The sequence below is a fragment of the Psammomys obesus genome, unplaced genomic scaffold (genome assembly GCF_907164565.1).
Source record: "Psammomys obesus unplaced genomic scaffold, mPsaObe1.curated_primary_1811, whole genome shotgun sequence".
Classification (NCBI taxonomy): Eukaryota; Metazoa; Chordata; class Mammalia; order Rodentia; family Muridae; genus Psammomys; species Psammomys obesus.
The window spans coordinates 20485508-20508999 of NW_026591598.1; the positions used below are offsets into that span (position 1 = coordinate 20485508).

At 48.0% G+C, this 23492-nt stretch overlaps 1 protein-coding gene across 1 annotated transcript in view; it reads right to left on the reverse strand.

The window, feature by feature from the left end:
- Positions 1 to 22925, reverse strand: part of Kazn (kazrin, periplakin interacting protein) — a 912709-nt gene extending 889784 nt beyond the window's left edge. Inside the window, exon 1 of the mRNA XM_055611282.1 lies at positions 22083 to 22925. Coding sequence (XP_055467257.1) covers positions 22083 to 22173 — 91 coding nt within the window. The 5' untranslated portion in view covers positions 22174 to 22925. The remainder of the gene's footprint in view (positions 1 to 22082) is intronic.
- Between the last annotated feature and the right edge of the window lie 567 nt (positions 22926 to 23492).

The window sequence follows — 23492 nt, forward strand, 5'->3', positions numbered from 1 at the left end:
TGACCACCTATATTCATCCGCACAGACACACATTATGAAAGAAATAATAGAGTAACTCTTTTTTTTAATGGATGAATCTCAGTCAGTGCCCCAAATGGGCAAACTACACTGTGTGAGAAGAGATCAGGGTGGAGTCTGCGTTTGGGAAGAGCAAGGTAGAGTGGATCTGCACAGGTGTGTGACCTGTGAGGGTTCAACGAATGCCTGCCATGGCATATCCCACAATTTAGTTTGAAATTTCAGTGTCCCTTGCGTAGACAAGGGTCTTTTTCCTGATCATCTACTTTGCAAAAGCAGAATACAAGAAAGGCCCAATCAGCCAGGTGTGTTGGCTCGTGCCTTTAATCCCAGCACTCAGGGAGGCAGAAGCAGGTGGATCTCTGTGAGTTTGAGGCCAGCCTGGTCTACAAAGTGAGTCCAGGACAGCCAAGGCTACACAGAGAAATTCTTTCTCAAAAGAAACAAACAAAAAAAAAAAAGAAAAGAAAGAAGGAAAGAAAGGTCCAATCACCATCATATTCCTAAAAGGGAAGAAACTGTGAACACCAAAAACCCCCAAAGAAAAGCATCAGAATGAAAGAATCACCTCCAACTCCTCAGTGCTCACCTCCTGCCCTGGCTCTTCCCTCACATCACTCACGTGTCTAACAGGGACCTCAGTTGGAACACACACCCAAACCCGAGCTGTTCCACCTTGTACCCCAGGTGTTCCCTACTGGTAGCTTTCTCCAGTCCTGTCTCCTTCAAAGGCTTGCTTTAGGCCAGGTATCATTCTGTACAATTCATGCACACTTTAACACCCTTATGGCTGATGGGGGAATAATTCCCCTAGATGCTTAGAGGCCTTTGGGCTCTCAGAACCAGCAGAGTTCAGGGTGACACAGATCACAGAAGAGTGAATCAGGGCTCCTGAGTACAAATGGCTCCATTGCCCTTTCCCCCAAAGTTGGCAACAGTCTGTTGTGTTGGTCTGAATAGGAATGGTCCCCACAGGCTCTTCAGGAGTGGCACTGTTAGGAGGTGTGACCTTGCTGAAGTAGGGGTGGCCTTGGAGGAAGTGTATCACTAGGGTTGAGCTTTGAGGTTTCAAGTGCTCTAGCCAGGCCCAGTGTCACTCTCTTCCTGTTGCCTGCCAACCCAGAGGCAGAACCCTGGGCTCCTCCTCTAGCACCATGTTCGCCTGCACACCAGCCTGCTTCCTGCCATGACAGTAACGGTTTAACTGCTGCACCTGAGAGCCAACCCAATTAAATGTTTTCCTTTATGAGCGTTGACGTGACCACGGCATCACTTCACAGCAATAGAAATCCTAAGACACCTGTTCAGATCAGTACTTGGTTTCCCACGTGCAGAGGAAGCAGCACAGCAGCAGAGCTGAACAACTCAAATTCTGCTTCGTTGTGAATCCTAAGGGTTTCTGAAGCCCAAGCCAGGACTGAAAGCATCAGGGGTCAGGGAGCGGGAGTGGGGGTGGTGTTGAACCTTGGAATGCAGGGCCTCATCTCTGAAGTCTCTGATTCCACAGGTCTCAGAGCACAGCTCCAAAATATGCATCTTTAGCAAGCTCCTTGAGGAGTCCCGGTTCGAGACCCCACATTAAGAACGACTGTAGTTCAGATCTTCCAGCCACCTGAAACAGAGTCTGCTCAAGGGTGCGTGTACGGGTGTGTGTGTGTGTGTGTGTGTGTGTGTGTGTGTGTGTGTGTGTGTCTGTGTCTGTGTATGTGTGCATGTATGCATACAAATGCACGCATACATGTGCATGCATACTATGGAGGCCAGAGATCAACATCCCACATCTTCTGCAATCACTCCCCACCTTATTTCTTGAAACAGGATCTCTCTCTCTCTGAACTCTGGGATGGTTGTAAGCTGCCTTGTGAGTGCTGGGAACTGAACCCAGGCTCTCTGTGAGAGCACCAAGTGCTCTTAATGACGGAGCCACTTCTCTAGCCCTGTGCGGCTCCTGCTCAGTAAGCCTGCAACGAGACTCGGCCTTTAGAGGTTTACATTAAGCAAACTTTGGAAGCCATTGCAAAGCGCTGAGTCAAAAGACTGCTCTGGAAAGAATTGTTCCCATCAAGGTCCCTTGTGTGGCAAGGTGGGCTCAGATTGGAAATGCTTCTAAGAACCGGCTGAGAGCTGGGAGCTGAGCCCAGCCATGGGTAGCTCAGATCTTCCATGTGGCCAGAAACAAAGAAACAAAAAACTTGCTAAGTCAAGTGTGGTGGTACATGCCTGTATCACAGCATTGAGAGGGTGAAAGCAGAAGGATCAGAAGTTCAAGGTCATCCCCAGCCCTATAGGGCATTTGAGTATGGCCTAGACTGTATGATATACTGCCTTAAAAAAGAAGCTGCAAAAAAAGAATTCTAGAATGAGGCCCAGCCTCCCCTTGGCTTCTCCGCCATGCATGCCAGCAGGTGAGTCCTGCCTGAGGTATAGAATTTTCATTAAACAGCCTTTCATTTACAGATATGGGAATCCAGCCAACTCGTCCAGTTTTATCCTTGCTATGTGTTTGGCACATGAATCTTCCCTCCTCCTCCTTAGATAAGAGGTGGTCCTGCGGTGTTAGCACAAGGCCTCCCTCGGTTTCGGTTCGGCTTCTTCCTCCGTGCGTGGCTCCGTGCGTGGCTCCGGCCCCAGCAGTTGACTAAATGGCCCTTGTTATCACAGCGAGCGAGCGACTAGCGGTTCTGTGAGGCTGTTGATTCAGGCTATGTGCAAATCAGCCGCCTGGGTGGCTCAGCAACCGCCACAGCTTCTCCGGTCAGCAGTCAGTGAAGGGCAGTCATCACGTAGCTGCTAAGGGCCAGAGGAAGAGCAGGATGCTCTCCTGACCTGAGAGAACAGGAGGTCACGGTCACCAGAGTAGGACTGGTTATGTACTCTGCGATAGGACAGAGCAGGGAGAGGCTGCTTATGGCTGGAGACAACTGGTCTTTGGGCTGTTCCAGGAGCATATTCCTCAAACTCAAGCCATGATTTTCTCTGTAACCCTCTAAGCACCTAGGTGATGAAACAGCCATTCCTGAATGTAGTTCAGAGAGATTTAAAGCAATAATAAGATGAAGGAAAAAAAAGTCACACAGTTAGTAAAGGGTGGTACTGTAGCTTGTACTCCAAGCTCATCATCCCTTTATCTTTCTCTGTGCTCTCATCACCTTGAAGGACTTTGGTTTCGGACTCAACCCAAACTCCTGGCATGTGACTCTTTTACTAGACACCCCCTTCCCTCTGCACAGAAGTACTGCAGGTGTCACTCAGATTTTAAGTTTCAGACATGGGGACACTCTGGGCCCTGTTAGGTGATGGAACGTATTTACACAAAAACACTTGTCTCTGGTCTTCTAGGAGGCATATGTAATAGAAGAAATGACTCAGATTGGGAGAATTCGTATAGATGTGAGATCAGTGGCACCTCTCCTGGCAGCATCAAAAAGCAGGAGTCTCTTACTCCTGCCCAGCCTTGCCCAGTGGTCTATAGTCCCTACCCATCACCTCTTATTATGAAAAAGACCTTAGAAGTTGGGGGTGTTGAACTCTGTTTAAAGAAGCCAATGGAAATGCCAGTCTTTACAGACACCCTTACCCTTCTGGTCAGCCTCTTGATGCACAGAGATGGCTGAGGACCACTCTCTGGGCTTAATGGGGGCTCTTCATGCCTCAATCTTAGTAGCAAGTTCATGAAGCCAGCCCAGAATACAGGCCATCGGGGCTGCCTCTGGGCTCCCCCAACCCCTGCATTCTCATCTCTGCAGCTTCCCCTCACAGGTTTTAATTCAGACTTCCTCCCTTCAGAAACGCCTTCTAGCCTCTCCTTTTCTTACAGCCCTGGCCTTAAGCACCAGCCAAGAAAGGTGATGATATCCTAGAATGGCCCACGAAGGGGTTGGGGAGACAGACCTAGGATCCCTTCATTCCGGCTCTTCTCTTCACCCAGGAAGGAGAGATCTCTACACTTCCCCCGTACAGGTAAGCCTGCTGTCAGCTTCCAGACCTTTCCATTGTTCATCATCCAGAGCCACTGTCCCCTAACTGAAGTCTCCTCTGATGTCACTGGACGTTCTGCTGGCATATACAATGAGAATGGACCATGGCAATCTATTTCTCACACTTAAAAGCACAAGGATCTGAGTTCAACCCCCCAGGGCCCACATTTAGAAAATGAAACAGGATGATAATAACACTGGCTGGCAAGGCAGTGACAGGGAGGTCCCTTGGGGCTCACTGACCAGCCAACTGAGCCTACTAGGTGAGCTCTAGGCAGTGAACCACTCTGTCTCCAAAGCAAGGTAGACAATGCTCAGGCAATGAGTCATGTTGACAGGTAACTTCAGTACATCTGTGCACACATGTTCACCTGCACGCACATGAACACACTCATAGATGCACATTCCCACAGGAGTCAGTTCCATCCAATGATGTCCCAGTCGATCCCACAGTTCAGGACTAGATTCCAGGGCTATCAGGATCCAGAATTATGAGCTCCTGCCTCCATAGGCAATCTCACAGCTGAGCTATGCCGAGACGTGTTACAGGAATCAGGATGCACAGACCTACTCTCACGGAGTTTTGTGGGAACTCCATCAGTTCCAAGAAGGGAGCTGCAAGCCCACCAATTCTGCCCTCCTCGAAAAGCAAATCAGCCCAGGGCCCCCCACATTTTCTCCTTTTTGCCCTTCGAAAAAAACCACAATTGCTTTTCTGTACTCTCAGCATCTGTACCATGACCTCTGCGCCCAAGGCTCTGCAACTCACGAGCCCAGTTCAGGCCTATTTATCACTTCAGAAGTCCACAACTCTTCAAGTGAACAACAGCTTCTATAGTGTGTGTGTGTGTGTGTGTGTGTGTGTGTGTGTGTGTGTGTGTGCATTTGTTGATCTGTGTGTGTGCGTGTGTATGTGTGTGTGTTCATGTGGGCATGCATGTGTGAAGGCCAAAGGTTCATGTCATGTGTCTGCCTCATTCACTCTCCACACTCCTTCTTGAGACAGGGTATCTTAGTTTGATCTCTGTCACTGTGATAAAACACCATGACCAAAAGCAAGATGGGGAAGAAAGAGTTTATTTCCTCTTACACCTCCACATCACACCAAAGAAAGTCAGGGCAGAAACTCAAGCCAGAAGCCTGAAGGTAGAATTCAAGCAAAGACCATGAAGGAAGGCTACTTACTGGCTTGCTCCCCATGGCTTGCTCAGACTGCTTTCTTATACATCTCTGGACAATCTTCCCAGGGAAGAGACACCACCCACAGTGCACTGGCCCGCCCACATCAACCGTCAATCAAAAAAATGTCTCACAGGTGTGCTTATAGGCCAATCTGTGGGAGGAGGGCACTTCCTCAGTTGAGGTTCCCTCTTTACCGATGGCCCTAACTCATATCAAACTGACAAAAACTGAGCAGCACACAGTAGTCTGGATCTCAGGGACAGAGCTGGGCTGACTGGCCAGTGAGCCCCGGGGATCCTCCCATCTGTGTCTCCCCTGTCCTGGGGTTGCAAACATGTGCCCACTCTGCCAAGCTTTTTACATGAGGGCCTGGGATCCAGACTCGGGTCCTCATGTTTAAGTGACAGGCACTTGAGCAACTGAGCCATTTCTCCAGTCCTCCCATCATTCCAGAGTCAACCAACAGAGCGGCTGGGAGGAACACTGAACGGGGGCTCATTTATCAGGGACCTTTCACTGAGCAAAGTGCTAAGGGCCCACTGGCCGCCTCCTGGCCCCCATGTGGCTCCACAGTTCTGTTCCCCAAATGCCAGTGGCCACAAAGGAACTTTTGTTTGAATCAGGGACAACCAGAGTAGTCACCACCTGACAAAGCAGATTACTAATGACTGCTTAATCCTCAGGGGACCGAACGGTGGAAGCTGGAGCCTCCTTGGCTGGAGGCATCAAGACCAAAGCACAGCTTCGGCTGCCTCAGCCAGCTTTGTGCAGGGGAGCAGGCGCTTCCTCACAGCCCCCCTGCCTTCTCATGACCTTGTTCACCAACCTCAAAGGAAAAGCGCTGGTCCTCCGTGCTAGAGCAGGCGAGGGTATCTTTCTCTGCTACAAGAACACATCTCAACACCATCAGCTTTCCAAATAACCCAAGTTCCTGGGCCCCTGGAAATAAACTGTGTCTCTGGTATAAAACCAAGTCCATGAATTCTATTATAGGAAGAAAAACTGACTGGCTAAAAAAAAAAAAAAAACCCATAGTTGCAGTTTTCTTTTAATTTGTTCAGTTTTCTTCAGGCCAGCTGGAAGCAAGGCTGTCTCTGCCTGTCTTGTATCCTTTCCTTAGCTGACCCACTTGTGTGAGTGTGCACGCTCATGTGAACACACAGATGAGGCTAGAGGTCAACCCCAGGTGTCGTTCCTCCGACACCACCTTGTCTCCTGCCTTGAGCTCATCGAGTCAGCAGGGCTGGCTGGCCAGTGAGCCCAGGGATCCCCTGTCCCTATCTCCTCAGTGCCAGGGTCATTGCACATGTTTTTAAACTCTATTTGGGGTACTTGTGCCTCTACCTCCTCCTAACCCCCCAACCCTAGGTAGGAGAGAGAAGCTTAGGGGGGAGAGGAGGCACCTTCACTTCTCCCAGCTGTTTAGGGTGAGTAGGTTCTTTTGGGGCTGGAGCAGTCTCAGAAAACAGCAAACGCAGCAGTCTCCTCCAAGCTGCCGCGTTGAAATGTTTCTCTCCGTCTATCTTCTCCAAGCCACCACACCTTCTCCTGCTGGTTGCTCACATTTTATATTCCTCAGAGTCCTAGACCATGCCCTTCTCCATGCTGCACAAGACAGGCTGGAGAAGCAATTATCAGCTATGGACAAACTAAAACCCAAGCTGAAATCCCACACTTGGGATTAAAACTAAAATATATTTACATAAAATATTTATATATTTTATATTTTATACATAAAATATATTTACATAAAATAACTGAGTTTTGAAAGAAACAGACACTTCCATTACATATTCCCTTTTAGTTTAAAAAAAAAAAGGCTTTTTCTCTAACATTAATAAACTGTATAAAATAAGAATAATTATGAGAATTATGAGGTAAGATTACATTTACAATGTCCTGTCCATTCGTCTTTGGCATCCTTGGGAAAAGTATTCTATTATCCATCCTATCCTGGTGAGTCCAAAGTTCTATACCTAAATCACTTTCTTATCATATCTTATATCTATCAACCTAAAAACATCTATTTACACATGCTCCTGGGAATCAAACTCGGCTCCTTTTGCAAACACCTATGTGAGTGGGCCACACTCCCGGCCTGACGCAGGCTGCTGACTCGCACCTGCCCTTTCTTTCTCCAGACCCCCACAGTTCACACAGGGCATCAGCTCTAGCTGAAGAAGAGCACATTCCATTCTTCTCATGAACAGCAGAGTCGTATCGCCTCACTTGGACTGTAAGAGTCTTCACTCAAGTGCAGGGGGCCATACGGAGTCCAGGTTGGAGAAGCTGCTCCCAAACCATCAGAGATTATTACTTTCTTCCTGTCTTCCTAGATAAGGGGGCTGCATATGTGAGCCTTCATCAGTCCAAGGCAGCCCATAGACACACTGATACACACTTCTCCAAAGGCCTTATCCTGAGCCCTGTCACTCTTCCAGTCATCATTAGACTGTGAGTCACGGGGAATGGTCCTTCTCTACCATCCCTGGCCTGTTTAAATGCCCCAGGGTATTTAGGGCCTAGAATCTTCTCTGCTCAACTCCTAGTTCATAGCTTAGGGGCTGGTCACCATCACAGAAGACAATATTGCCCACCACCTCCAGGAGTAGGGTGTAAAACACGAAGTTTGCTTCCAGCTATCAAGAAAGTTTGAACCTGTACTGAATGATAAGAGACCCTAGCAATACACACACACACACACACACACACACACACACACACATATTCACAGTTAAGGTTTTTGTCCTAAACAGAGGGTAGGGACACATCAAGAGGGACAGGAGTGAATGCCACACATAAAAGCTATTTTCTCCCTCCGAGTTAATGCAGCCAAAAGTTGCCACCATCACTCTACGACATCCCCCGACAACACTGGGTGTTTTGCATTGCAATGACTGGTCAGTCTCTGTCCTCAGAGAGCCACGAGACACATGACATGACCTCTGGCTCAGTTTGCTTGAGTGTCCCTAGGAAGGAAGCTTTGGACCAGGACAGAATGTCCCGAATATACTCAGCTCAGCAGGAGTCAGCTCCAGACTTGGTCCTGCTCTGGTCTTGGTGCCATCCACTGGTACCCGGTAAGTGCCTGAGAAACTCCCAGGTGGATGTCCTGGGCAGTGTCTGGAGCAAAAGGGTCAGACAGGTTCAAGGTCTGTTCTCAAGTGGTCACATGGAGCTGCCATAGGCGAAGCCATACACAAGAGCCAAGAGGCACAGATAGGCGCAAACACAGGCAAAGAGGAAAATGAGATGAAGGAGGTGGCGGAGCGTGGGCCAGTCCCATGGGAACACACAGTGTGGGTCAAAGCAAAGCCTAGTTTCTCTGTCCCCAAAGGTACGATGAGTCACTTCCTGGTTACCAGACAGCATCTCCAGCTCAGCATCCTCAGCCTCTGGTCCTCGGGAAACAGTCCTGTCCCAGAGGCAAGCATTTCCCCCTCAGCCTGGAGATCCTTTGGACTATCTGGTTTTCATAGAACAAACACAATAGAGTGATGTGAAGAGGAAACAAGCCTGCATGCCATTTAGAAATATAGTGAACATCCTTGTACATGCCAAAATGACTTCTCATATCAAAATTTGCCTGAGGCTATAAAAAATGGCCCCTTAAAGGGTACCCACATCCTGACATTTACCTGTCACCTTACACAGTAAAGGGCATTATGGATGGGAGTGGGTTAAGGGTCTAGGTGTAGAAAGATTTTTCTGGAATGTTCAGGAACTACATGTCATCATATCTTCATATGACAGAGACAGAGAGATCCCACACATAGCAAGAGAAGGAGCAATGTCACCACAGAAGGCAGGAGTGCTGTGTAAACACACTATGGAGTGCCATCGGTCACTAGAAGCTAGAAGAGGCAAGCAGCAGATTCTCCAAGAACACAGGACGGGGGTACAGCCCTACTGTCACCCTGATTTCACACTTCTGGCTGGCTTCCAAAATGCAAGAGAATAAAAGTCTATTGGTTCAAGCCAATGGGGTTGTGAAAGTGTTACAGAGGCCAAGGAAACAAATACGTCCACAGAATATATAGAATATACATTGAAATATAGAATTGAAAGTCAGAGACACAGGCGAGCAGGCTCGTGCTTGGCTCAGAGGCCTTGCTGGGCTTGCTAAGTGATGTTTGAGTCTTACTTTGCTAGGATGAAGAAGTAGAAACTACAACTACACACACACACACACACACACACACACACACATACACACGGATACATTGTTTCACCTTCAAAACACACAGGACTTGGCATACAAGTGTTGGCATAGAATTGAGGGCTGGAGAGACGACTCTAGCAGAGGACCCGAGTTCAGTTCCCAGCACCGATACAGGTACCTCACAACTCCCTGTAACTCCGGCTTCAGGAGATCGGATACCTTCTTTCAGCCTCCCCAGGCAACTGCATTCACACGCATATGTACACACACACCCACACACGCAGAGTTTTAAAAATTAAAAGCTAATCATTTTTCAATATGAGGAAAGCTGTGTGTCTGGAGGGCAATGGTGAGAAGGTGGGGGTACTAGAGGCAAGATGTTCTTAAATCATTCATTACCCTGATCTTCTCTCAAAAACGTTATGTTCGAATTTACATTACTAGGAATTTGAAGAAATCCTCAGCCCAGAAATTAAAATTCGCTATGATAATAGTACCTCAAGGTAGAGTTTATCAAATACTATCAAGCTACAACTAAATAGCATGAAATTCCTTTATCAGATAGATGGTCTAAACCAGTGGTTCTCAACCTGTGTGATGTGACCCCTTTGGAGTCAAATGACCTTTTCATAGGGGTCACCTAAGACCATCAGAAAACACAGACATTTACATTATGATTCATCACAATAGAAAATTACAGTTATAAAGTAGCAATGAAAATAATTCTGTGGTTGGGGGATCACCACAATATGGGGAACTGTATTTAAAAATTGCAATATTAGAAAGGTTGCAAACCATTAGTTTGAATAGTCAAACAAATTAAAGGTAAAGTCAAGAATAAGAGATTACCTTAAAATGTACGAGAATGTCAGCAAGATTTGAAAGTTACTCACATATAACCTCTTGAGGTTGATAAAAAGACATTTGAATAAAAATCAGATTGTCTGGAGTTGCCTGAAGATTAGACACAGCCAGAAAGAGAATTAATGAACCAGAAGATTATTTTTAAGACAATTTATAGAGCACAGCTTAAAGGCAGAGATGGGACATGTGGAGGAGTTCAGACTGAAAACTTCAGTGCAGATGAGAAATATTTATTTAAAGGGAGGAATGAAAAGAATGGCAGAGAAACCCTGTCCAGAGAAATAAGGTGCTGTTCTGATGTCCATCCCATTGACCTTTCTGAATGAGAATTGAGCATCTTACCCAGGGTCCTCCTTCTTGCTTAGCTTCTTTATGTGTACAGATTTTAATGTGTTTATCCTAGATTATATGTCTAATATCCATTTATAAGTGAGTATATATCATGTATGTCTTTCTGCTTCTGGGATACCTCACTCAGGATGATCTTTTCTAGTTTCCACCATTTGCCTGAAAATTTCATGATTTTCTTGTTTTTAATTGTTGAGTAGTATTCCATTGTGTAAATGCACCACAATTTCTGTATCCATACCTCAACTGAGGGACATCTGGGTTCTTTCCAGCTTCTGGCTATTACAAATAAAACTGCTATGAACTTGGCTGAACAAATGTCCTTGTTGTATACTTGAACATCTTTTATATATGCTTAGGAGTGGTATAGCTGGATCTTGAGGTAGCACTATTCCTAACTGTCTGAGAAAGCAAGGAACAGGACAGGAGCCTACCACAGAGGGACTCTGAAAGACTCTACCCTGCAGGGTGTCAAAGCAGAGGCTGAGACTCATAGTCAAACTTTGGGCAGAGTGCAGGGAATCTTGTGAAAGAAGGGAGAGATAGAAAGATCTGGAGGGGACAGGAGCTCCACAAGGAGATAAAAAAAAATCTGGGCACAGGGGGTCCTTTGTGAGACTGATACTCCAACCAAGAACCATTCATGGAGATAACCTAGAACCCCTGCACAGATGTAGCCCATGGCAGCTCAGTGTCCAAGTAGGTTCCCTGGTAATGGGAACAGGGACTGTCTCTGACATGAACTCAGTGGCCCTCTCTTTGATCACCTTCCCCTGAGGGGGGTGCAGCCTTACCAGGCCACAGAAGAAGACAATGCAGCCAGTCCTGATGAGAGCCGATAGACTAGGATCAGAGGGAAGGGGAGGAAGACCTCCCCTATCAGTGGACTTGCGGAGGGGCATGGAAAGAGATGAGGGAGGGAGGGTAGGGTTGGGAAGGAACTACAGCTACAGCTCAGATACAAAAGTGAATAAACTGTAATTAATAAAATAATAAATAACTTTTTTGAAAAAGAAAGTGCTGAAGCTGGTGGTGGCATGTGCCCATAATCCCAGCCCTTGGGAGGCTAAGACAGGAGGATCTAAAGCTCAGGGACAGATTCAGCTGCATAGTGAGAACTTATTGAAAGAAAAAGATAGATAAATAAAATAAATAAATAAATAAATAGATAAATAAATAAATAAATAAATAAATAAATAAATAAATAAATGGGAAGGGAGAGAAGAAAGGATTGAATAGAAAAAAAAGGGGAGGGAAGAAATGGAAGACAGGAGGGAAGGAAGAGAAGGAGAAGGAAAAAGAAGAGAAGGAGTAAAGGGGAGGATAAAAATGAAGGGGATAGAGAAAAGAAACAGAAGGGGAGGTAAAGGAAGAGGAAGGGAAGGGAGGATGAACATTCTTCAGAACTGAGGCGTAAATCCTCAGATCCAAGCATTTGCCCCAAATAGAATAAATAAAATTAGATCCACTCTGGGATGTGTTATAGTAAAACTACAGAGCCTGTAGGATAAGGATTTTTAAAGGCATGTGCTTACAAAAGGCAGGCTCCCTACAGAGAATGACCCCAAGATCACTCTGGCCAACAGTGATATCAGAAGGCAGAAGACAGAAGTGTGTCACGCCTAAAGTGTTGAGAGAAAATAACTTAACTTAGACAACTGAGTCCAGCTATTCTTGTTCAATGGCCCTGACCAAAATTAAAACAAAACTGTCGACAGTCCAGCTGTGTGTCTGTCCCAGTGGTGCTACTGGCCTCCATCAGGCCTGGTTCCAACCACCTGTGATGGTCTCAGCACTGGTTGGCCTGACCTCTTAACCCAACTCTTCAATCCTGGGAATTCTTCAACAGACAAAAGGAGTGTCTCCTAGTAGAGGCAGGGAGAGGGTTCCCAACATCCTGGTCCTGATTGTACCCAGTCCTTACTTCCTCCTTCACTTCTGTCTGTCCCAGGATTTCACCTATGCCTCTTCTCCATGTCAACAAGGATGTGGCCTAATCGCTAGCATGCCAGGGCACTTGCCAGTCTGAGTCCTGCTGCCATCCCCTCCCTGGGCCAGTCCCATTCCGAATCCCTCTACCTAAGAAATTGCCTCACTAAATGCATGGATCTAGCTAAAGACCTGCTTCTGTGTCCTTGATAGACTTTTGCCTCTACCATAGCAGATATCCAAGAGATACCCCATCTATCATGTCTGACTAAAGACAAGAAACTCTCTCTGCTACCTGGAGTGCTGTGGCCTCCAAGGATTCTGACAGGGCTGAAGTAACTCAGAGAATACCAGGGAATAGACATTCCTCTGAGACTCACTTCTCAGCCCATATTCAAGATCAAGACATCTGACTTCCTGCCTCAAGGAACGCTTCCTCCCACAAAGCCACCTGAAATTCTTTAACTCTCCCGTGTGAGGTGGCTGTCTGCCCTGTGCCATGTTACTTCTGTTGACCAGCAGAGATAGATGGCAGCAAACTTTCCTTTACTCTTGTCCTCAAGCCAGGCTTCTCCCCAAGCATTCTGCTGTGCCCTTACAGTGGGTTCCTGATAACGACTTCAGAAGATCAAAGACAAAAATTCAAGGTTCAGGAAACACCACATTGAATATGGATCCCTGCTTGGTAGCTCAGCTACCATCGAGGCTTCAGCTTTGTCCTCTGGAGCCCAGTAGAGTGACCTTCACCTTGGTGACTCAGGCTCAGACTCCCTCCTGGGCACATTGCATTGCTTCATGTGGGTTAAAAAAAAAAACTGTGTGCAGGCCTCGGGTGGACAGTGATATAAAGGCTGGGGGAAGATATGTGTCCCTTTCCAGTCAAAGCCTAGACACTGTGTCTGCCTTGTCTAGCTCCTGTCTTACGTGCTCAGGAAGATGGATGGGAGCTGAATTGATTCAAAAGAAAGACAGTCAGAGACTGCAAGAAAACCTGGGGTGGACATTTCACCAGTTCTGAATGTCCCTGCTGTGAGAGATGGAGGGAGGAGATGGAAGGGATCCCGGAGCCACTCTGGACAGCATTTTCATGGTGGCTACAGCCCCATTCTGACAATCTTCCTATGTTAAACATCACTCACACTGGATCTTTCAAGCCTTCTAATAAACCCTTACCGCTTGGTGGGTCTCCCAGCTATGGGGAAGCCCTCCTCACTTCCCTCTGCCTATCAGTTCCAGTGGTTGAGCTTCACTCCGTAACCATCTCTGGGCACTTGGTGTGTTTTCCCTCTCATCTGAGAAACCTGCAGCTACTCTCACTTCCTTGGGGAAGAGCTTTGGGGAGTTTGTCCTGCTAAGAGCTCTGCCCAAACTAAAGGGGTTGTCTGGGTGAGGTTTGGAAATCCAGGAGAAGCAAAGCAAACCTAATTTGGGGGGCTATATCAGACAACCGACCACACTGGGCCAACTAAAGACAGCTCCTGTCAAAGCGACCAGCTAACGGTCCCCAAGGAAGAGACCAGTGGAGAAGCCACCCCGACTGGAAAAGGAAAGGCACCTTCTCGGCCCCTCTCCTCAGGGGACTTCAGCATTAAGGACTCCAAGAAGGAAGCCAGTGATCACCTAATCCCTGGAGTTTCAAAGCCAAGGGTAGTGTTGGATGCCTAACTGACTCCCTCCCCGCCTCCCAGCATGTGCATTTTTCTTATTTCCCTGCAATACCTCCCACTATTTCACCAAATCTAGGCCTTTCCCCTTGCCCTGGACTGCTGCCATTGAAAACAAAAGAATAGACTTGGGTGGTAGCCCACCCACACCAGTGATCTAATCACGTGGGAAGTGGAGAGAGAAGGATCGAGAGCTCAAGGCCAGGATCAGCCACACAGAATTTGAAGTCAGCCTGGGTTATATGAGATCCTGTCTCAAAACAAGCAAACAAAAAAACAAACACAAAACAAAATAGACCAACAAACAAAGGTCTGGGAAGATAGTGTAATCAGTGTGGTGCTTGTCACACAAGTACGGGGACTGAGTTCCAATGTTAAAACCCCACACGTGGTACTATAGGCTTACAATCTCAGCGTTAGGGAGGCGCAGGCAGGTGGATCCCTGAGCTCACTGGCAGTCTAGTCTACTCTACGATTTATCTTCTGCAGATCAATAAGAGACTTTGTCTCAAAAATCAGGATAGATGGGACTTGAAGAACAATGCCCAAGGTCGATCTCTGGCCCCTAGACATGCTCATGTGCACACGCCCATACACCTGTAACACACATTTGCACATGAATGTGAGTGCACACACAAGAGCAGAGATCAGCTCTGTGGCTACCTGGGCTTTAAAGGCCTGGCTAAGATCGTCCGGTTTACAGCAGCACCCAATGTCCATCCTGTGTCAGCAAGAGTTCAAGTCAAAAACTGGAATATTTGGGAGCCTCAAGCTAAAAATAAACTAAGCTAATTAGTTTATTTTTCTCCCCCCCCCCCCACTGTGTCTTTTTCAGCTGCCTGTGATGAAGAAAAAAATAGGAAACACTGAGGACTCAAAGGAGGAAACATGGCTGTCAAGCCTACTTGCCACCATCCTGTGCTCCGGTCACCGTATCACAGGAATACTAAGAAGCTGGAGGACAAACAGAGAGCCAATTAGGAGACCATCATGGAACAAGAGCAAAAGATGGAGCATTGCCAACACTGGAAATAGCCCCACCCCATGGAATCTGTTCATTGGAACCGAGGGCTTCCTTGTGGTGGGACAAGGCTCAGAGTCCAACCATCTAGAATTCTGTCTCTCCTTCAGTAACAGATATACCCACATTGAGGGCCAGGGTTGGCTGCTGGAGGAAGACTGGCTAGGATCTTGGTTACAGGCCTAATGACCCTCCTCAGCCCCTATTTTTTGAGGAATTATTATTAGTCCTGATCTGGCGAGGTCTGGAAGTAATAACACCTCTGATTTCCAAATGGCTGTGTCTGTGTCATGACCAGAAGACAGCATTCCACAACAGTGTCAGCAGCTCACCATGCTAAATCTAGGTCTGGAATGTCAATCACAGGGTTTCCCACCAGGAAAGATGCTGGACCATGACATCTGACTTTGGGGTTGTCTTGGCTATATTTCTGTCAACTTCACACAAGCTAAATTCTTTTGCGAAGAGGAACTCTCAGTTGAGAAAATGCCTCCACGGGACAGGACTATCGACAAGTCTGTCTAGCATTTTCCTGGTTGATGATTGCTGTGAAACAACCAAGTCCACTGTGGGCGGTGACACACCTAGGCAGGTGGTCCTGGATGTTATAAGAAAGTTTACTGGGCGAGCCAGGAGGAACAAGCCAGTAAGCAGTACTCCTCCATGGCTTTCTGCCTCCAGGTTCCTGCCTTGATTTCCTGTCCTGACTTCCTTCCATTAAGGACTATACTATGTAAGCTAAATGTAATGGAAGTTTTGGTTTCTTTAAAAACTCAGTTATGTTATGTAAATATGTTTTTTGTTTTTAATCCCAAGCATGGGGTTCTAGTTTGGGCTTTCATTTGTCCACCGATAATTGCCTCCTGTGGGGTGTGGTCTTTGCCAGCTGGTAAGGGCCTGCCTCAGAAGCACAGACGGAGTGTGGGCCAGGACTCCGAGGGTGTAAATGTGAGAGCCCAGAAAGAGAATGTACAGCATGTGGCAGTCTGGAGAGACCAGAGCCAGACAGCATGTCTTGGCTTGTGGTGGCTTGAAGAGGCACAGAGAGATGCTTCATGGTTCGGCGGTTTGGTAGAGACCACTTGCTGAGTCTGTTGTTGATGGAGATTGGTATAGCCTCAAAAGAACCCATCAACCCTAAGCAGCCAGGAGAAGTAAAGGGATCTGCACCCCTTCTTCCCACTAACCTTCTCTCTCTTACCTAAGGTTAAAGGGTTGGTGGAAGGGAGAGGCTTCAAGGAACCCCAAATAAAATAGAGTTTTAAAACAAGCGCAACAGCTAAATAAAGTGTTTCCTCCCCAAGTTGCTTTCCGTCATGTTTATCCCAGTGACAGAAACCCTAAGACAGGGGTCTACAAGGAAACCTTAATCCATGTTGTTATTCCATTCTCGAAGATGGAGACAGGAGAGGTGTCCTCTGTTTTGGGCATCTTCGTCTGTTTGCCTTTCGCACGTGTACTCAGTGTGCTCCACTCAAAGCAGAAAGCCTAAATGTCACTCCCTTAATTCCTCACTTGTAAAGCTGGAGATTGCCTCCTGATGCGTGTAACTTCTTATTCAAAAGGGCCTCTCTGTGCTCTTCTAAAGACAGGGCAAGGGATGCAGCCTTCAGGGGAAGCCATAATAACATGGTCTAAGGATGACCAGACCCCGGCCTGAAGAGTGAGAGAGACAGACGGACCGTTGTGCCTTGTACATTTGGTGTGGAGTAAGGGGGTGAGTCCTTCTCTAACTGCTCATAGGAACCTTGTGGTGGCTTCAGAGCCGCAACAGGAACCATGCAGAGCTGCAGCCGTGGCTCAAGTGCTGAAGCCCTGTCGCCTCCTTGTCCTCTCCTCTGCTTTCCCTCCCCTCTGGAGCTGGGCCTGGCTTCCTGCAGTATCAGCAGAACACAATGGACAGAGTGAGTTCAGTCTAAGTGGTCAAGCTCGGTAAACGCGTAGAAATGCTTCCTTTCCAAAACACACGCTGCGGTTTAACTCAGAGGACACGGAGGCTGCTCCCCACGTCAGCCTCTGGGACCGGAAGCCAAGCCTCCTGCAAGCTTTGGTGACCCCCACAATGAATGCTAGGCCAAGGTGAATCAAGAGTTTCCCAAGAGATGCACACTCACACACCAGGTTGGAGGTGTGCCTGTCGCACATTTCATGGGCTCTGAAAGAACGGAAGTTGCCTAGCTATACCAAGGTCAAGAGGCCCCTGGTGGGCTGGGGAGATGACTCAGTCAGTAAAGTGCTTGCCTTGAAAGCACAAGCACTTGATTTTGATCCCCAGAACCTGCATTTTATTTTATTGTATTGTATTGTATTGTATTGTATTGCATTGTATTGTATTGTATTGTATTGTATTGTATTGTATTTTTTGAGACAGGATTTCTCTGTGTAGCCTTGGCTGAACTGGACTCACTTTGTAGACCAGGTTGGCCTTGAACTCATAGGTATCCACCTGCCTTTGCTTCTGGAGTGCTAGGATTACAGGCGTGCCCTGCTTCTAGAACTGCATTTTAAAAGCACATTTAAAAAAAAAAAAAAAGTGCTTGTAATCCCAGCACTGGGTAGGCAGATATAGTCTTATCCATGGGGGCCTACTTGATGGGTTCTAGGTCAGTGAGAGACCCTGTCTCAAAAACAAGGTGGTTGGTCCCTGAGGAATGACAGCTGAGGTTGGTCACTGGCCTCTACATGCACACATACACATACACACACACACATACACACACACACACACACACACACACACACACACAAGAGTCAAGAGTCCTCAGCAAATATACCCAAACCCTGTGTCAGAAGCATGTGTCTGGTCACAGTCTGCAGACCAGTGAAGAGACAGACAAGATGGCAAATTGCTCAGTTACACTAAAGTCAAGAACACACTTGCTGGAGTCTCTGCTGTCTGTCCTGTCAGACTCTACAGCATCCTTAGCACGATGTTAAAGAGAAACCATAAAGGAGAAGGGTGCTGGACAGTGCAATGACAGCTCCCACTTGGAGGCATGAGGCAGGAAGGGCAGAGCTTTCATTCGGCAGATGTGTCCATACAAGCCCACCTCTCACCTACTGTTTGAGACTAACGTAGAAAATGAGAAAAGAAAAACCCTATGCATTATGAGTTAGAAATAACTGTCAAAAACTAGCATCTTCATGGGTCTAGGTATCAGGAGTGGGATGAAGGACCATGGTGAGGGTCAAAGGTACACAACAGCATCAGAGCCATTGAAGGTCCCCTCTACATCCTTAAGACCTGATTAAGATCAAAACTCTGTAGAAATGGCGGTCTATTGACTTTTGATTGTGTGATGCTAGGGACAAAATCCTGGCCCTTGCAATTGCTAGGCAAGCATTCTACTTCTGAACCACATCTCTAGCCCTTGGCATGGCCATTTTGAGTATAGGATCCAAAACTAGGCTAGCAAAGGTTTAAATCCCAACTCATCCAACCCCCAAACCTTAAACATTGACTAGGAAATAGGCTAGAAGATGGAATCTAGCTCGGGTGCTCTGGACCTGGGCGTGCATCTGTTTTCATTATAGCCTCCCCAGCCTTGCGGATGCTTCCTAGACGAACAGTGTTGCGTTGTGCTGGTGGCAGAGGCTGTGAGGGGAAGAAGATACCCTGTAGAGTCAGCTGGAACCAAGCTTCCAGGCTTGAGCCTGGTCTATACCAGTTTGTCACATCTGTTGATCTAGGGCCAGGGTCCTGGATAGTTTTGGTGGCAACTTGACACAAGCTAGATTCATCTGAAAAGAAGGAATCTCAATTGAGAATACTTCCATATGAGTGGGCTCTTGAGTGTGGGCATTTTCTCAGTGACTGATGATGGAGGGCCCAGCTCATGGCGGATAGAGGACCCCTGGCTTGGTGGTCCTGGGTTCTATAAGAAAGCAGGCTGGGCAAGCCACGAGGAGCAAGCCAGTGAGCAGCACCCCACAGCTTCTCCATCAGCTCCTTTCTCCAGGTTCCCACCTGGTCTGAGTTCCTGCCTTGGCTTCCCTCAGTGGACTGGGATTCAGGATATGGAAAACAAATAAACCCTTTCCTTCCCAGGTCGCTTTTGGTCAGAGTATTTCAGCAATAGCAACCCTAACTAAGACAGCAAGAGTCAGGAAAGTGCTTTTCTGCAAAGAACCAGTCAGTATTTTCACTTATATAGACTACATGACCCTGGTCACAAGTACATGATCCTGGTGGACTTTACCACTGTAGCACGGAAGCAGTATGGACAAAATGTACTTGACTGGGCATGGCTGTGTGTCAATTAAACTTAATTTATAAAAGGAAGTAGTGGGCCAGATTCAGCCCCAGTACTTTTGTTTGCCAACATCTGCTCTAGGATTTTCAAGTTTGCAAAGTTTATACAGCCAGCAATAGTTGAGATGGGACTAAATTAAAAAAAGATGTTTATATTCATTCTACAGGCCAGCCAATGTTGACGTAACTACTGCTGTTCACTGGGTCAGAGTTACAGGGGCTCTCGTTCATGCCCAGTTTTACCTCGGCTGCCAGGAATCTATCTATGTCTCCAAAATCCTTGATACCCACACATACACCATAACACACACATCATATCTTATTATGAATCCTTACTGCTTCATTCTCAATATCCAACTTCTTCCTCTAAGACATGAGATACTTATGGATGTGAACAATTAGCCAGAGTCACCATCAGGAACATGTCTTTCTGAGGTTAAAGTCACAGGCTTGAAGCATGCCATCAAAGATTTCCTTCCCTGCAGGCCACCCTTGAGTGTTACCTTTGCATGTGGTAATTGGTTAGGGTTGTCTTGTTGTTGTTTTTTTTCTTTAGTTGTGGAAAATAGTTTTCACAAAATAGAAGGAAGGTGGCCAGGAAAAGGTCACTGTTGAGAAATCAGTGTCTCATTTCCTCAACATGATGTGTGTTTACCGCAAGCCAGACCAGCATCCCCCAGCAAGAGCCATACCTCACCCTGTAGATCCTGCCAGTCTTGGCATCACAGATAGCGCACAGGGAACACCACAAGAATACATGGGGCTGACAGGCACTGTTCCCCAGGGAACAGCCATGATTAACCCAGCTGCAGAGCTCTGGAGTCTGCAAATCATTCAAACGTACATTTAAGATCCCTTTTATGATACTAACCGTCTGCAAATGGCTGCCTGAAGAGGTCAGGTTTTCTCTTCATCCCTCCGCCTCCTAATTTAGTGAGCTCTTTTGACTACAGGCTAACGCTTCCTCCTTGAGTTCTTTCAGGGAGAGAGTGCTCCCTAGAGAGGACTGTTGTCATCCTGCCTCTCAGCACTCTCTTGACATAAAGGAGCTGTGGTGTCTGTTTGGTTTGGTTTGGTTTGGTTTGGTTTGGTTTACAAAGGAGACAGAAGATTTCATGACCTGGAATCAGGTCAGGGTACTCGCAAAGGAGGGAGGATAAAGCCACAGGGGACCGAGGCGCTTTAGAAATCCAATCTGCCTTACCCCAGCAACCTCAGAGAAGCAGGGCAACCCTTAGCCCTCCTGGGTGGAAGTTACCTTTTTAGATAGACTGTTTCACAGACAGACAGAGGAGTGGGAGTTTCTCAGTCTCTGGATAAACCAGAATCCAGCTGTGGGGAAGACAGGGATGTTCTGTGCTCCAGTTTTCTCTGCAAGGCCACCGTGCCCATCTCTGCAAGGCCAGCTGGCCACACAGGCCTACACAAAGGTATCCACCATGTGTTAGCTTGTCTCACCTTTCCAATGACCCTGTGTAATGATGCCTGGCATCCCCCACTCCACAGATGAGAAGACTGAGGCACAGAGAGGCTAGGAATCCTGCCTAAGGACAAACAACTTATAACTTATAAAAGTGAAACCAGGACCCAACCTGCCACTCTGTGCAGACACATGCTGGTTAGAAGCAAGCAAGACTCCAACATCTCTGCCATGCGGTGCTTCTGAAGGCACAGGGCCTTCCCTGTGGGCTGACCAAAACAGATGGCCTCCATCCAGATATTCTGTCTTATACCTAGAGTAAGACATCCCAGGGATGGAGGAAGGGTCTGCCATTCCCACGGTCATGGAACCACCCATGAAAGTATCCACGTTACTCAGCCCCAGACTAAGACAACGGTCTTCCAACATCTTCCTGAGCCTCGAGGCAAAATACACAATTACACTTAAACTCAGTCCTTTCCTCCATAGGAACAAACTCAATAAATAAATAAAAGGCAGACAAACAGACACACAGTTCTGAGTTGGTTCCCACAGCACCGTAAGCAGTGTTTGTGGGCTCCCCTCCAGCGATCACTCACATGGAACCATTTACCGGTACCTGACTTTACTCTGTGATCAAACCCACATCTTAGCAAGATGGCTGGCATGAGCTATGACTGCAGCGACGCCAACTTTTCCCATCTTCTTAAAACACCAGACAGACCCATGAGCAAAGGATGCCTTGCCTGAGACATCCCCTGGCAGGGCCAAGAGCCCGCGAAGATGCAACCGCGGGCGTCCAAGCTACTCCAACAGTGCCTGGAGGCATGGCTGCAGCAGAGAGGCAAAGAACAGAGAGGCAACTGGTCCACGACTGACAGCTGTCCCCAAAGGTGGGGACCCTCACCACTCACCATTCTACCTTCTCTCTTCTGGACAGGTTTCCCTCCTCCAGCAGCTGGCCAGAGAAAACAGTCCAAAAAAGAAAAGAAAAAAAGACAAGCAGGGACCCTCACTCATCATGCCCCGATGCTAGCTTCAAGTCTCAGAGTCAGGCCTAAAAAGTTTAGCATTTAAAGTGATAAATGTCAGCTATCACATCGCAGGTAAGTGTCACCCAGAATAACACGGAGAAAGAGATCAGACACACACACACACACACACACACACACACACACACACACACACACACTGACAGACCTCCACTGCCAGAAGATTCTGCTTCTCACTCTGGCCACATCCTACCTGCTTCCATCAGCTGGCACTGTTGGCCGAAGACCCGCGAGAAGGTAACGCGGCCCGTGGGGGAACTGGCTGCTGTCAGCGTGGCCTCCATGACTGTCGTAGGTCCTTGCTCTTGGTCTTGTGGCTGTGATGGAATTCTTAGCGTCTCACCAGCAGTCTTTATCACTAGCCCAAAACAGTGGTAGATTTCGGGACACCTGCCCCCTTCAAGAAAACGTCCCCGCCTCCAAAGTTTACAGGGCTGCCTCGCCCTCAGCACCCTGCCCTGCTCCTTGCAGTTTTGTTTTTTTCTCAAACCCCACTCAGGTGAGAAACGACACCCCAAAGGCTGTGCAAACCTGAGGGGGTGGGGCTACAAGCCTTAGCTTGGAGCTCAATCTAAACTGCCCCTGTAACAGGAGTTACTTCCTCTGTCCGAGGAAGGAGCCTGGATGTGCGGGGCCTCTCCGGTGCTCCTCAGACCCACTGGCTAGAGAGGGTTCCAGCCCTGCTGCGTCCCAGCACCAGCTGCAGGCAAAGCGCTGCCCAGGCTCTCTGGGGAGCTGGCCTCACCAGCGGCAGCCGGAGGCTCCTGGGTCCAGGCTGTATCTCCGCGGCTCCGGTCCGGCTTCTGGGTCAGAGGGGCCGCTGCAGCCTGGGAAGACGGCGAGAGGTGTGCGCAGCAGCAGCTCCCCGGGACGGCGCTCTGCCGCTGGGGGCCCACCGGTGTCGCTGGCTCATCCTTCACTCCTCCGGGTGCCTTTGCCTTGCAGTTCTCCGCAGCCTGGCCTGACGGCGGGGGTCTGCGGAATGACACATGCTGACAGAGCCCCTGCTGCGACCTACTGCAGCGCTGTCCCCTGCCCGCTCAGCTCTGCTGTCCCCTTTCCGTGATGCAAAGGGGGCTGTTACTTGGAGAGCCGGCTTCAGGGCTGGAGTAACCGCTTCCTGTCCACAGCCCAGGAAGCGCCAGACCCAGGACACCAGACCGCTGGCAGCGGGATTCACAGATCCGGGAGAGGAAAACAGAGAAGCGTCATCCATTCCCAGTGACCCCGGGAGGGAGAAAGCAGGAGGAGGGCTGCTTACCCACCCTGGGCTAGGCGTAGAATGTTCAGCCCCACTACTCCAAACAGAGGCAGTTTGTCTGAAAAGTGGGGGAGGGGGATGAGAGGACCCTTCCACAGGATTACAACTACCACCTGGATGGACCCTGGGTCTTGAAGTTGCCACCCCACCTGCCGATTTTACAGACACTGCTCCGTGCTGGCAATCACCAGCAGGTCAGGCAGAGCCACGGGCACCTGGAGCAAGAGAACACGTGCTGCAAACAGCCAGCTGTAGCCATGTAAGCACTAATGTGTGTTTTCCTCCAGAGAAGTTTAAAGCCTCCTTAGGACGGAAGGTGCCAAAGAAAACAGTGCAGCAACT